Source organism: Coffea eugenioides, chromosome 5 (assembly GCF_003713205.1).
Source record: "Coffea eugenioides isolate CCC68of chromosome 5, Ceug_1.0, whole genome shotgun sequence".
Lineage (NCBI taxonomy): Eukaryota > Viridiplantae > Streptophyta > Magnoliopsida > Gentianales > Rubiaceae > Coffea > Coffea eugenioides.
The window spans coordinates 33,055,376-33,069,107 of NC_040039.1; the positions used below are offsets into that span (position 1 = coordinate 33,055,376).

The 13,732-nt window shown below is 33.7% G+C and overlaps 2 protein-coding genes across 2 annotated transcripts in view; one reads left to right on the forward strand and one right to left on the reverse strand.

Annotated features, from left to right (window-relative positions):
* The window catches only part of LOC113771415, a 16,626-nt gene extending 10,099 nt beyond the window's left edge, over positions 1–6,527 (forward strand). Inside the window, exons 9-10 of the mRNA XM_027315996.1 lie at positions 4,988–5,196; positions 6,497–6,527. Of these exons, the coding sequence (XP_027171797.1) occupies positions 4,988–5,196; positions 6,497–6,527 (240 nt within the window). The remainder of the gene's footprint in view (positions 1–4,987; positions 5,197–6,496) is intronic.
* Positions 6,528–10,090: 3,563 nt separating this feature from the next.
* Positions 10,091–12,227, reverse strand: LOC113770286 (UDP-glycosyltransferase 83A1-like). The gene is made up of 2 exons (XM_027314705.1): positions 11,469–12,227; positions 10,091–11,146 (listed from the first exon to the last, which is right to left on the reverse strand). Exons 1-2 carry the CDS (start codon positions 11,947–11,949, stop codon positions 10,260–10,262), a joined length of 1,368 nt encoding a protein of 455 aa, XP_027170506.1. The 5' UTR covers positions 11,950–12,227; the 3' UTR covers positions 10,091–10,259.
* Positions 12,228–13,732: the final 1,505 nt, after the last annotated feature.

A 13,732-nucleotide genomic window follows, 5' to 3' on the forward strand; every position in this document is an offset into this window, starting at 1 on the left:
AACCCAAGAACTCATCAGCAATAATGCATGCGATTTTGTCACTTTCAGATTTATTTATCTTCTCAATTACAGCCTCCAGCTTTGCCGGCATGACACGAAAAATCGCCTTCATTAACTTCGCCGCATCATTTCTGTCTTCCCACGATTCCAGGCCATCTGGGATGGATACCAGATGCATCATATCAGGCACATTTTCTTCACCAGATAATGATTCAATGACTCGTTTGTGATCAAATTCTGTGTTCACAAATGTAACTTTGATACCATGCTTCACTAGGCATAAGGCCAGTTCCATTAGGGGAAGTACATGACCTTGTGCTGGATAAGGTACGGCTAGAACATGTGGACTGCCCATATTGTTTCTTCAACACTATACTACCATTAATCTTCAAATATGTGTCCCTATTTAAATGCCACAATTCATCTGTTTTCTTATTAAGGAGAGCACCCATGGCACATCAAATGGCTAATCACTAATATGTGGTCCAGTTTTCCTCAGCCTGAAAGAGGCTGTCAACGTTTTTCTAGAGTGCACCTTTCTTTGTCTTGATTGTGGTATCTGTCAACGTTTTTCACAATCTTGGAATTGTTTCTAACCAATACTTTTAGATTGAAATGAAAACTGAAGATGGATTGCAAAGGACAGATTGGGATTGGAGACTGTTTTATTATTTTAATTTTCTCCATAATTGAAAGGTATGTTTTAGTTTTGTAATTTCGTTATCATGATTGATATTTTGAGTTAAAAGTTTGTGCCTCGAGAGAATCTATAATTGAATTCTATTGAAACTCTAAAAAAGCTCATGATATTTTAAAAAAGAGAATAAATTTTCTTGCTTTGAATTGTTTGGATGCATATACCTTTAATTTGAAGGGCAGGCTTCATACAAAATTGAATGTTGTAACTAATGGAAAATCTTAAAAAAAAGTTCATGTAAACGAAACTTTTGATAGGAAAGAAGTCTCAATATATTACGAGGAGCAGTCAATTTTCTAGGACTTGACTGCCCCTCATTGCCCTTTAAAAATTCTATGAGATCAAAACTTTTCTATTTAAAGAAGGAATTCAAATAATAAAATCTTCGAAAAATCTTACGAGATCATAACTTTTTATATCTAAAGAATGAATCCTCATATTTCATGAGGAGCAACAATTTTCTAGGACTTGTCTACTCTCTCGCTGCTCTATAGATCCGTTCATGATCCTTGATATATCAAGTGATTTTTTATGATTTTCACATATCATGCAACTCAAATTCTATTCTATTCTCATGTAACTACCTTAAAAATATTAATAGCCAGGAGATATTAGACATGATTTAAAGGGTCTTTTTTCTATTTATTAGAACAATCTGGAAAAGCAAATTTTGCTATCCTTGCCTTTAGTTGATAAGCAGTTTCGGTTATGAGATATAATCTCTATTCTCATGTAACTACCTTAAAAAATTAACTACCTTAAAAAATTAGACATGATTCAAAGGGTCTTTTTTTAATTTATTAGAACAATTTGGAAAAGCAAATTTTGCTAATCTTGCCTTTAGTGGATATGCAGTTTAGCTTAAGAGATATAATCTCTATTTCACGTAACTACCTTTAAAAAATTAATAATAAGGAGATATTAGACATGATTTAAAGGGTTTTTTTTTTCATTTATTAGAACAATCTGGAAAAGCGAATTTTGCTAATCTTGCCTTTAGTTGATAAGCAGTTTAGCTTAAGAGATTCTGCAATTATAATTTGCTAGTAGATGGGCTAAAAAAAAAAGGGATAATTGCAGAAACCTCCCCTAAGGTTTCTGACATTTGCACTGACCTCCCCTGAGGTTACTAGTCCTTTGCAAATTTAGTCCAAATGATTAAAATATTATTTTAGGGAGTGAAATTAGATTTTTGTACCAGATTTGCCCTTTGTGCTACATATCCAATGACTGACAAAGTATTATAAATCAATTAACAATTAATAAACTTTAAGGAGTATAATTTATGGGCAAACACGCATTACTCATTTAAAATACCGGTTCTTTACGGGTATTTTACTTTCAAACATTTAATTTATGATAAATATATCAATATTTATAAGTAAAATTCAAAAAGTGTTACAGTAATATTCTTGCAAAAAGGAAATCTGTAGGTTATTTATTTAATATAAATTAAATATTTTTTTTAAAAAAAGAAATGGCCCATAAAAGTATTAATTTTTTATGGCTTTCATCCATTACATGAGTAAAGTATTCGCTCTTTATGTGTATTTTATTCTGAATCATTTAATTTATGTTAAATACATAAATATTTGTAACTAAAATTGAAAAAGTGTTATATTAATATTTTTACAGAAGAGAGGTTGGTGGGTTTTGTATTTAACAAACATTAAATATTTGAAAGTAAATACAAATATGTATTTGAGTGTAAATATTTGTATTAAATTAAATGTTTGAAAGTAAAATACCTGTAAAAAACCGGTACTTGAAATAGTTATCGGCTCTTTATAGGCAAACACACATTATTCATTTAAAGTAGCGGTTTTTTACGGATATTTTACTTTCAAACATTTAATTTACGATAAATATATCAATGTTTGTAAATAAAATTCAAAAAGTGTTACAGTAATATTTTTGCAAAAATGAAATCGGTAGGTTATTTATTTAATATAAATTAAATATTTTTTAAAAAAAAGAAATGGCCCATAAAGTATTAATTCTTTTTGGCTTTCATCCATTAAATGAGTAAAGTATTGACTCTTTCTGGGCATTTTATTGTGAATCATACAATTTATGTTAAATACATAAATGTTTGTAACTAAAATTGAAAAAGTGTTATATTAATATTTTTACGGAAGAGAGATTGGTAGTTTTTATATTTTTATAAAAATTAAATATTTGAAAGTAAATACAAATATGTATTTGAGCGTAAATATTTGTATTAAATTAAATGTTTAAAAGTAAAATACCCATAAAGAACCGGTACTTTAAATAGGTAATGCGTATTTGCCTATAAACTATATTCCTTAAAGTTTATCAATTGTTAATTGATTTGTAGTATTTTGTCATTCATTGGACATGTACTACAAAGGACAAATTTGATTAAAAAAAATTCTAATTTCACTCCCTAAAACAATATTTTAATCGTTTGGATTGAATTTGCAAAGGATTAGTAACCTCAGGGAAGGTCAGTGTAATTTTTCAAATCACAAGAGAGGTCAGTGAAAATATCAGAAACCTCAGTGGAGGTTTCTGCAATTATCCCAAAAAAATTTGCTAGTAGACAAAGCTAAGTACGAAAGGGGTGGGATGTGAATTTCCCACCACACACTACGCATCTCAAGGACTGTCCTTTGCCTGTCAATGAAAACCAGACTAGACAATCAATTATTGTTGCCATTAAATCAGAACCACGTAGCCCGTGTCCCTTATTCACTATGTCCAAAATATAGCCCCTGTCCCTTATTCTTTTTTTTTTTTGTCAGAAATAATAGGAATTTTTATTGTGGAATCAAAACTGTCGCTTATTCACAATTATTGCACCAATCATCTTTACTAACAATCACAATTATTGCACCAAATCGGATGAAAGTTCAACCAAACGTCCCTATCCCTTCTTTTTTTTTTTCAACAAACGTCCCTGTCCCGTATTCACATGTCCAAAGTTCAACCCAATCGGAAAACATTCGTGTTAGGTTTGGAGTAATATATGAGGAGATTATTTGGTTTTGGCTACGGTGGAAAGCGAACATAGGAGAAGGCCAATTAGTGCTTGGTGGGGCCGGGTAGAGGGAGGAAGCAAGCAATTCACGTGGCTTAAAAAAAAACTATCGATATCATAGGGGAGCCCTTTTGCAAATTTAGTCATCATAAAATGGTCCAATAATTAAAGATATTTTTGGAAACTCTCTAGATATATGGGCCCCAACAAAAATGAAAATAAAAAAGCGAATGGTACCAAAGAAACATGAAAGAAAAAGAGGACTGGATATAAAGAAAACGATGAACTTTTCAAATATAGTGTTGCAATTTTGCACTTGAAATGAGAAGTTTTTTAAGATGACTGGTAGTTAAAATTGTTTAAAAACTTAGAGCAAATTAAGTGAAATGTCACTAAATTATTGCGAGGTGTCGATTCTGATCATTAAACTTTTTTATTAGCTAAAAATGTCACTAAACTAGTTAATCTGTACCATTTTAATTATTCCGTCTAATCATGCCGTTAGGAGAGATAGAAAGTAACTTTTTGAGGGGCAATTTCGTCCGCACAACCTTGTCCTTGAAGGGGTGAGAATGGTAATATAATGATTGTTGAATCGGAGGAATATAATGATTGTCGATTGACTTCTGGCACCTGTAGATAATTTGAACTTCGACAACAAAGATAAATTGGACTCTGAACTGATAGATCATAGCCCTCTTCTATGGTTCTGAATTTGAGGTCCTCCTCCATTTCATTGACCTTCCATTCAGATGGGTTTACCTACTTATGGGTTTTCAGGTGGAAATTCATTGAGCACTTGGCGAACAAATTGTCCTTTCACCCTTGGACGCTTCTCAGCAAGTTTTTTCCTACTCTCATATCGCACCAGTAAGGCCTACTGGGTTTTGCTCTAATCGCAGATCTACTTTAGGCCGCCTCTTCTCCTTCTCCTGCCTCCTCCTCCGTGCCCTTCGTCGTCATCTCCCATTCTTCCTTCCCCAATCACACCCATTCCGCTCCCGCTCCCTTCAAGGTCCCCCTCTTCCTCCTCCTTCTCTCACCTTTCCTTTTTTTTTTTTTTTGCCCTCCTCTGCAAATTTCATATCTTTAGAGCAAACAACCAAAATAATGATAATAATAAACTCATAAACCTTAACACGAATATTTAGCAGCAACTCTAATTCTGATTTTTCAATATTTATATACCAAACCCCAGGCTGCTTTCTACTGCTACTGCTTCTGCCTTTCTCTCTTTTCATTTTCCGAGTGTTTTATTTCCCCCCTTGTGTACACTCTCATTTATGCAGGACAAGGACGCTGCCGACAAACATGTAAAGACCAATCAGAGGTTACTATCGGCAACCTTTTCTGATTTGCCAGCTCCCCTCTTCGAATGGGAGAAGATGGCCCCTGCCCCCGTCCCTCGTCTTGACGGTGCGGCCATTCACATTGGCCATCTCCTTTATGTCTTTGTCGGATACGTGACCATTGATTATGTAAAAGCTTCGAGGAAAAGGTTGTCCGGACGAAATTGCCCTTCAAAAAATTACCATTCATCTCTCCTAACGGCATAAGTAGACGGAATGACTAAAACGGCACAGATTTACTAGTTTAATGATATTTTTGGCTAATAAAAAAGTTTAGTTATCAGAACCGGCACCTCGCAATAGTTTAGTGACATTTCGCGCAATTTGCTCAAAAAACTTATACAAGACAAACTTCGCCAAAAACTTGTTTGCCAAACAGAGTCAATACTGGAGTTAAAAAAAGATTTAGGTATTAACATGAGAACTAGTTAGGCAACAACTGAATATTTTGCTTGAATTTTTGAAATAAAGAGAAAGAATGAGAAGGACAAAAAAGTAAAATAAAGTTAGTGGATTCGCTTAAGGATTAATATTCTATATTTTATATATTGACAACGTACACACTGTCAGTTTTGGATAAATGACAACTATGTAAAATTTATATTTGGAATCGAACTTTTACACGTAAATCATAAATCTAACAGCAACGATGTATACATTGTCGGTGCATATAGGATTTATTCTTCCCTTAACCACCCCTGAATATTTTAGTTTTCAATATGCATTTAGATTTAAATGAGTCATTCGAATCCATCAAATCAAAACTCGCTAAATAAATAAGGCTATGTAGCAATGTATAAGCATAACAAATAATCTAAAATTGGATTTAGCTTGAAAAAAATACACGTGACATGCATTTGGACTAGTATATCTACTTTCAATAAAGAAAATATTAAACCTTTTTTGTACTATCTCCACAATATATAAAGTTAAAGATTAGGAGCTTTATCATGTAGGTTTTACACACGTTTAATATTTTCTAAACTTTCATTTATGCCCTTATTATTAAGAGTATTTAATTTTTCTTCAGATAAAAAATTATGATTTCAAGGGTAGTTGTGTCAATTAATTAATTACACTCCCTCCTGTTTTAAAATATGAACTTAAATTATGTTAGTAATTGGCCAATTGAAATTAATTACCAAAAAAAATCACCATATCATAAATATCCTTTACAAAAACTAATTTTCATGAATAATATTTTTACAAAAGACCATAAGTTTGATTACTTGTGCACACCTAGAAAGTGTCTTACGCACTAATATGATATTAAGTACCAATTGTTCGTTGACTTTTCTTGCAATTGATCATTGATTCATTTTGCATACTCTCAAAACATTAAGGTTAAAAAAAATTACTCATAGTTTGAGAATTGCATCACATATTTCATGAATTTTCACAAAAAATTTATCCACACAAAGATACTGCATGCTGCTGTATTTCTTTCAGCATGCAGCATGCAAATGGAGGAGCAAAGTGAGGAAGTAAATATTGTCTTCCCGCATTGAATTTGTCTACAACTACAAATTTGGCTGTGCTGTAATAACAATAAGCCACCCACTTCAGCGGTTAGGAGCCTTCCCAATTACTACGATGAGGGTCTACAATCAGTGGAGACAACGACAGATACAAAGGGGGTGGCCAGGGCAGCCATCTCCAAAATTTTCGAAAACGCTATATGGAGCATTAGATTTAAGTTTTTTTTTTAAAAAAAATTATTTAACATATCTACCTCCTTTAATTTCTCTTTTAAAACATGTTTTGTAATACCTCACTCTAGTTTCCTTATTTAAATGTCATTATAACTTTAGTGTATTTAGTATATCCTTACATTAGCTAAGGTAAGGAAACAAATAATCGATAAATAAAAGGAAATTCAACCATGTCTAGAATTATATTTATATGTAATCAACTTGATGCATTAGTCAAAAACCAATACCCAATGATTCAATTAGGTCAAAAACTAACATCCAAAGGAACAAGCAAGTATTCATCTTTCCTTCAAGAAAATTCTAATTTTTTCTCCTTTACAATTCTATTATATTTTGATTCACAATCATTAATTTATGACTTAGATTTTTTTATGATTATTAATTTGTCAGCTGTTCTTATCTTAAATTTGTATCTTTGAATTTTTGTGTTAATTTGTATAGGGTTAATGTCTATTCATGAATTTGGTTAATGTTTATGTGATTTTGGTTCATGAGTTAATTTTCGTGTTTTACATTATGCTTTTGTCTGTTATTATTAAAAACATTTAGTTGTTAGTTATAGTTTATTAAACTTTGGTTTTAGGACTCTGATATCAAGTTAGTATTCATCATTTGTTTTGATAATTGTTTATTATTTCATTTGCTTCCTTTAAACCAAAATTCTACGTGCGTCCCTGAGTGGAGTCATGACTTATAGCTAGTGGAAATAGGATTACAAACTTAATATGATGTTAATAATATACAAATTAGAAACTTTATTTAAGATTATGTTTTTTTTATCACTAGTATTCTTTTGCATTTAAATTTTAAGTCATTTTAGTGGTAACTAAATTTGTGTCGTAATAGCTCCAAAATAATTGTATCATAGTAGAGACATCTAGAAGGTAATGTGAGGTAAGTTGGGAATTTATCATAATATCGAGGGCAATGTTAAAGGAAAAAGACATTTTCTAAATTTCAGGGGTGACAACTTTCCACCTAATCTTTAAAATTTGCAAAGTTGAACGGGGCAATTGTCAGCTCTCACAAAGCATGGCTCCGTCCTTATCTACTACAACAAAAATTGTATACGCTAGTGACAAATGTTTGGCACTTTCTCGAATCATTATTATATAAAAAGTATGAGGAGGCTTGCAAATAGGGAGTGTAAGAATGTAAGCATATTTTAATCTTAACTTTTGCTATGACAAAATTATCCTCATGTCCTTTAATTAGAGTTATTACACACCTTTTAATTAGAGTTATTGCATTTCAACCACGACACTAATAAGAAAAAAATGAAAATTTTCAATAAATTACATCTCAAAACTATCGGTAATTAAGATTAAAAACTACCCATCTACAGCTCTATTCACCAATCATTTCCCTCATCTCCAATTATTGTATGTGTTATATTATTATGTGTGATAATTAAAGTTAACTAGATTTTATATACGTATTGGTTTAGAAGAAAATCACGAGTGATAAGAAGACAAGATGTCAAAAACAATCAATGGAAAAATCAAAATGTTAAAATTGATGATTAAATTCACTACATTATATCATATTAATTAAGAAAACTACCAAAAAATTTATCGATAATTATAAAAAATTCTAACAAAAAGGTTTACAACTACCGAAATTGATAAAAATTTGTTCTATCCAAATTAGAATGTTTTAGTTTATACTTTGCTCAAATTTTGTTGCATGCACTGGTTTGACACAGCATAGAGAATTTCCCCTGTTTACTATCACAATCTAAATAAAATATGCAATAATTTAGTTTAGATATTGTGTCGATAAAGAAAACAAATTTTACTTTAATTTTTTTTTTTGGAAACCGTGCTATTATACCTGGCAATTGGACGGATTAGGCGGGTTTTGAGCGGGTTAATATTGGGTTTTCATTTAAATGGGTTACACCCAACCCGCACCAACTTTAGATTGGATTAATTTTAGGTTGGGTCATATTGGGTCAACTCAAACCCATAACCCAAATATGACTCAATATATTAATTAATAGATTCTGATACATAAACTCTCTCAAATACATTTTCACATACAATAAAAAAAATTTCACACAAATAAACACATTTTCACATAAATAGACATATTTTCACACACTAAAACACTCACAGATACAAACACACACTCACTTCTTAAGCTCTTTTGAAATATTTTATTTTTACACATACAAACACACTAAAATACACTTGTGGGTTGTTAACTTACCATACTTTGTGGGATCATTAATCCTATCAAGGAGCCAATCATAGAAATTGGAGTTGCAGTATTTGAAACCCTTGAGCAGGAGTTCAGGATTGGGGAGGACAGCCTGTAGAGCATTGTTATGTGCAAATGCTAGAGCACTAGCTTGTTCAAAACAGCCAGCATAGTAGCCTTTAGGATTGAGAACTCGGAGGGCTGGCAAGCAACCCGAGGGGCATAAGCTCAGAAATCCAAATTTTCTGGCTCCGCAATCATACAGCTCCTAAATTGAATAAAGCACGTGTTTACTTTCATTATTATTTCTTGTTTCCTGATTTTAATTTGTTAATTTATTTTTTTAACTTAAGTTGGGTAATGAATACCCAACATAAATATCCAAACCGCCCAAAATATATGTGAATTTTTATTACGCAACTCAAAATTCACCCAAAACCCAACTTACCCAACCCAACCTCTCAAATTAGTGGATGGATTAGGTGAATTGTTGGATTTTGGGTATAATTGCCAGATCTGTGTGCTATCAAACGCAACACTGCTATTGAACAAAAGTAAAATATACGCTAAACTCATAGAGGCCCCACATCAGCTGTCCCCTGGTTCATCCGGTAGCCCTCATGACAGGCCCCTCTCCGGCTCTCCCTACCTCACCCTGATAGCCCAATCGCCATGGCGCACCTGGTCTCTAGTCACGAATTTCAGTCAGCCAGTAACGTGAACCAAATTCTACTTGGCCTGACAGAGACATTTACCCGTCCATTGATGTTGGGTGCCAAAGGCATATACCTTGAGAGGGGAAGATGCTTGAACAGAGGACTTGCGTTTACTAGGAGTGATTATATTTCAAGATCTCTCAGCAGAACCTTTCAATTTAGCAGCTAAAATTACAGCAAACGTTGATGAGTATTCATGTATTGTGCTACCATTCTATCTCATATCCATTTGATTTGCAACTAGATGGGAAAAAAACTATCATCTGTGGTGTAGCATTTTCATTCGAAAGGACTGTTTCTACACTCGTGGGGTTACACTTGATTACCAATGCAATCACTAGTTTAGAGAGTCATCACTGCAAGTACGAAGCACAAAAAGGAGAAACTTGTTAAAGGAAGAAATTGAAATAGGAAATAAAAGCAGAAAATATTAGTAGTTAGTCCTGCTAAGAAAAGAATACAAGAGGGGCCGGTCATAGACCGAGGCTTAGCTAAGAAAAATTCCGGGTTGATTGAAGGAAAATCACATATGAAATATGCTAATGTAGCAATAAGATGACATTGTTTTGATACATAGTTGTTCTAATCATCCTTAATCCACTTGACTAAGTTGTTGAAATTCTTGCCAGAACATCCATCTTCTCTAAGACTATTCATAACCTTTGCTTTCAAATCCAAGGCCCGCTCCCTGTAGCCTTTAACTGTGACTAGCTGCTCAATTTTGTTCTTAACTTGTCCTTGTGCAACGATTCCATTTTCATCTTTTTCCAAACCTAATCCAACCTTCCAAACATCACATATGTAGCTTCTGTTAGTGAACTGGTCTGCAAAGTAGGGCCAGCAGAGGAATGGGACACCATTGCTTACACCTTCCATTGTAGAATTCCAACCACAGTGGCTGAGGAAGCAGGCAACTGAAGGATGAGCCAGGACCTGTTGTTGAGGTGCCCAACTGGCTAATCTTCCTCGTCCTTGTATTCGATCTCTGAAACCTTTTGGATATGCACTATCTGTTTCTGCAGTTAAATTACGCCTCACAACCCAAAGGAATGGCATATTGGTGAGTTCAAGTCCCAGAGCCAGTTCTTGGAACTGTGTGTGGTCAAAAACTGAGGTGCTCCCAAATGCAACATAAATGACTGATTGGACTGGTTGTTTATCAAGCCACGCCAAGCAATCCCAGTCTTCAGGCCAGTAGGAACCAACTGATTTTCCAAGCCGGTTGCTAGCTAGAAGAGGGCCAATTGGCAACATTTCTGGAAATAAGGTAAAAACTGATGCCTCTAACTCATTACTCGAGTTGCCGATAATCCAATCAGCCATTTTTAATGTTCTGTTATTTTTTGCCAGTGCATCAAAAACAATACCCTGTGTGGTCGCATCACCGACACTGGCCCAAGCAAAGTGTTCAGAGTCCATGGCTAATATGGCGGGTGATAACTGAACCATCTGCTTCTTCATGATAGTTCCTGCCACAAAATTTGCCTTAATATCAATTTTGATAAGCATTTTGTTCTGGCAATGCATTTTTTTCTTTGCTGCAAAAATTTCCTTGCATCGATGAAGACTAATTCACTTGATATGTTTTTCAACTTTCAACTTATTTTGCAACACCCAAATGTGCACCACCCTGTTTCCTATGAGTTTGTTACTTTGCTTGCATTATGATTTTTACCTTCATAGGTTCCAATTCTAATCAACTTTATATTGTTTTACCGTTTTATGACTACAAAGAAGTAAGTGCCTATAAGAAAATGATGAACTGAAGTATTATGCTGTGATGAGTCTTACCAGAGCTGTCTATGATTCCATCATCAATGAGCTTTGGAATATTGAGTTTCAGAGCGTATACAGCTGCTGCTGCTGGCCAGAAGGCTACTGCCCTGACTCCCATTTTCTTCGCAACCTCCAGTGCCAAACCCAAGAACTCATCAGCAATAATGCATGTGATTTTTTCACTTTCAGATTGATTTATCTTCTCAATTAGAGCCTCCAGCTTTGCCGGCATAACACAAAAAATCGCCTTCATTAACTTCGCCGCATCATTTCTGTCTTCCCACGATTCCAGGCCATCTGGGATGGATACCAGATGCATCATATCAGGCACATTTTCTTCACCAGATAACGATTCAATGACTCGTTTGTGATCAAATTCTGTGTTCACAAATGTAACCTTGATACCATGCTTCACTAGGCATAAGGCAAGTTCCATCAGGGGAAGTACATGACCTTGTGCTGGATAAGGTATGGCTAGAACATGTGGACTGCCCATATTGTTTCTACAACACTATACTACCATTAATCTCCATATATGGCACAATTCATCTGTTTTCTTATTAAGGAGAGAACCCATGGCACATTAAATGGCTAATCACTAATATGTGGTCAAGTTTTCCAGAGCCTGAAAGAGGCACCGTTTTTCTCGAGTGCACCTTTCTTTGTCTTGATTTTGGTATCTGTCAACGTTTTTCATAATCTTGGAATTGTTGCTAACCAATACTTTTAGATTGAAATGAAAACTGAAGATGGATTGCAAGGGACAGATTGAGATTGGAGACTGTTTTATTATTTTAATTTTCTCCATAATTGAAAGGTATGTTTTAGTTTTGTAACTTCGTTATCATGATTGATATTTTGAGTGTAAGTTTATGCCTCGAGAAAATCTATGACCAAATTCTATTCAAACTCTAAAAAAGCTTATGATATTTTTAAAAAGAGAATAAATTTTCTTTCTTTGAAATGTTTGGATGCATGTACCTTTAGTTTGGAGGGGCAAGTTTCATACAAATTTGAATGTTGTAACTAATGAAAAATCTTAAAAAAAGTTTATGTAATCGAAACTTTTGATAGGAAAGAAGTCTCAATATATTACGAGGAGTAGTCAATTTTCTAGAACTTGACTGCCCCTCATTGCCCTTTAAAAATTCCGTGAGATCAAAACTTTTCTATTTATAAAATCTTCGAAAAATCTGGCGAGATTAAAACTCTTTATATGTAAAGAATGAATCCTCATATTTCATGAGGAGCAGACAATTTTTTAGGACTTGTCTACTCTCTGGCTGCTGCTTTCTAGATCCGTTCATGATCCTTGAGATATCACGTGATTTTTATGATTTTCACTTATCATACAACTCAAATTCTATTCTATTCTCACGTAACTATTTTTTTTTTTTTAAAAAAAAAATAGTCAGGAGATGTTAGACATGATTTAAAGGGTCTTTTTTTTATTTATTAGAAAAGCAAATTTTGCTATTCTTGCCTTTAGTTGATAAGCAGTTTAGGTTAAGAGATAATTCTGCAATTGGAATTTGCTAGTAGACAAAGCTAAGTACGAAAGGGATGGGATGTGAATTTCGCACCACACAATGACTGCTCATCTCAAGGACCGTCCTTTGCCTGTCGACGAAAACCAGACGATACATTAGAACCAAATTGGGTGAAATTAGAACCACATAGCCCCTGTCCCTTATTCACATGTCCAAAAATATCAAAAATGTCCTAACAATCACAACGAATGGCTTGGCCAAGGATATCAAAATGGCAATGGCATTCCAAAACATCATAAAGGCCTGACAACAGCAATGGCAGAAAATTACAGTCCATCTCCTCAGCCCTCAGCTGTTGAAAATGATAACGAATGGGTTGGCCAAGGATATCAAAATGACAACTTTGATTGATGATATTAATAGCCTCAGAGCTTTATTCCAGAAATGCTCCTTTAGTTTAGATAGAAAATTAGATTCTAAATGTGAATGGATTAATGATCATGCTTTAGGCATATCTCAAGATGAGGAATTAATCAATCCTCAGTGTGTCTAACACTTTTTGTATAGAACTAGTTGAACCTTTGCTCATATAAGTGTATATTTTTGCCAATCAATACAAAATCTACCGTTGCAGAAAAAAAAACACTAACAATCACAAGTATTGCACCAAATCCGATGAAAGTTCAACATATTCCCTGTCCCTTATTCACATGTCCAAAATAGTGTTTGAATATTGAGCACTAAAAAATTTAACACCTGTTGAAGTTAAAGGATGGCAGCAAAAAATAC

Bases quoted from the DNA above. Each gene is read 5' to 3' on its own strand.
- LOC113770286 (XM_027314705.1), bottom strand. From the start codon at position 11,949: ATGGGCAGTCCACATGTTCTAGCCATACCTTATCCAGCACAAGGTCAT. The intron at 11,147-11,468 runs GTAAGACTCATC...ATTTTGTGGCAG, and splicing joins TGGAATCATAGACAGCTCTG to GAACTATCATGAAGAAGCAG.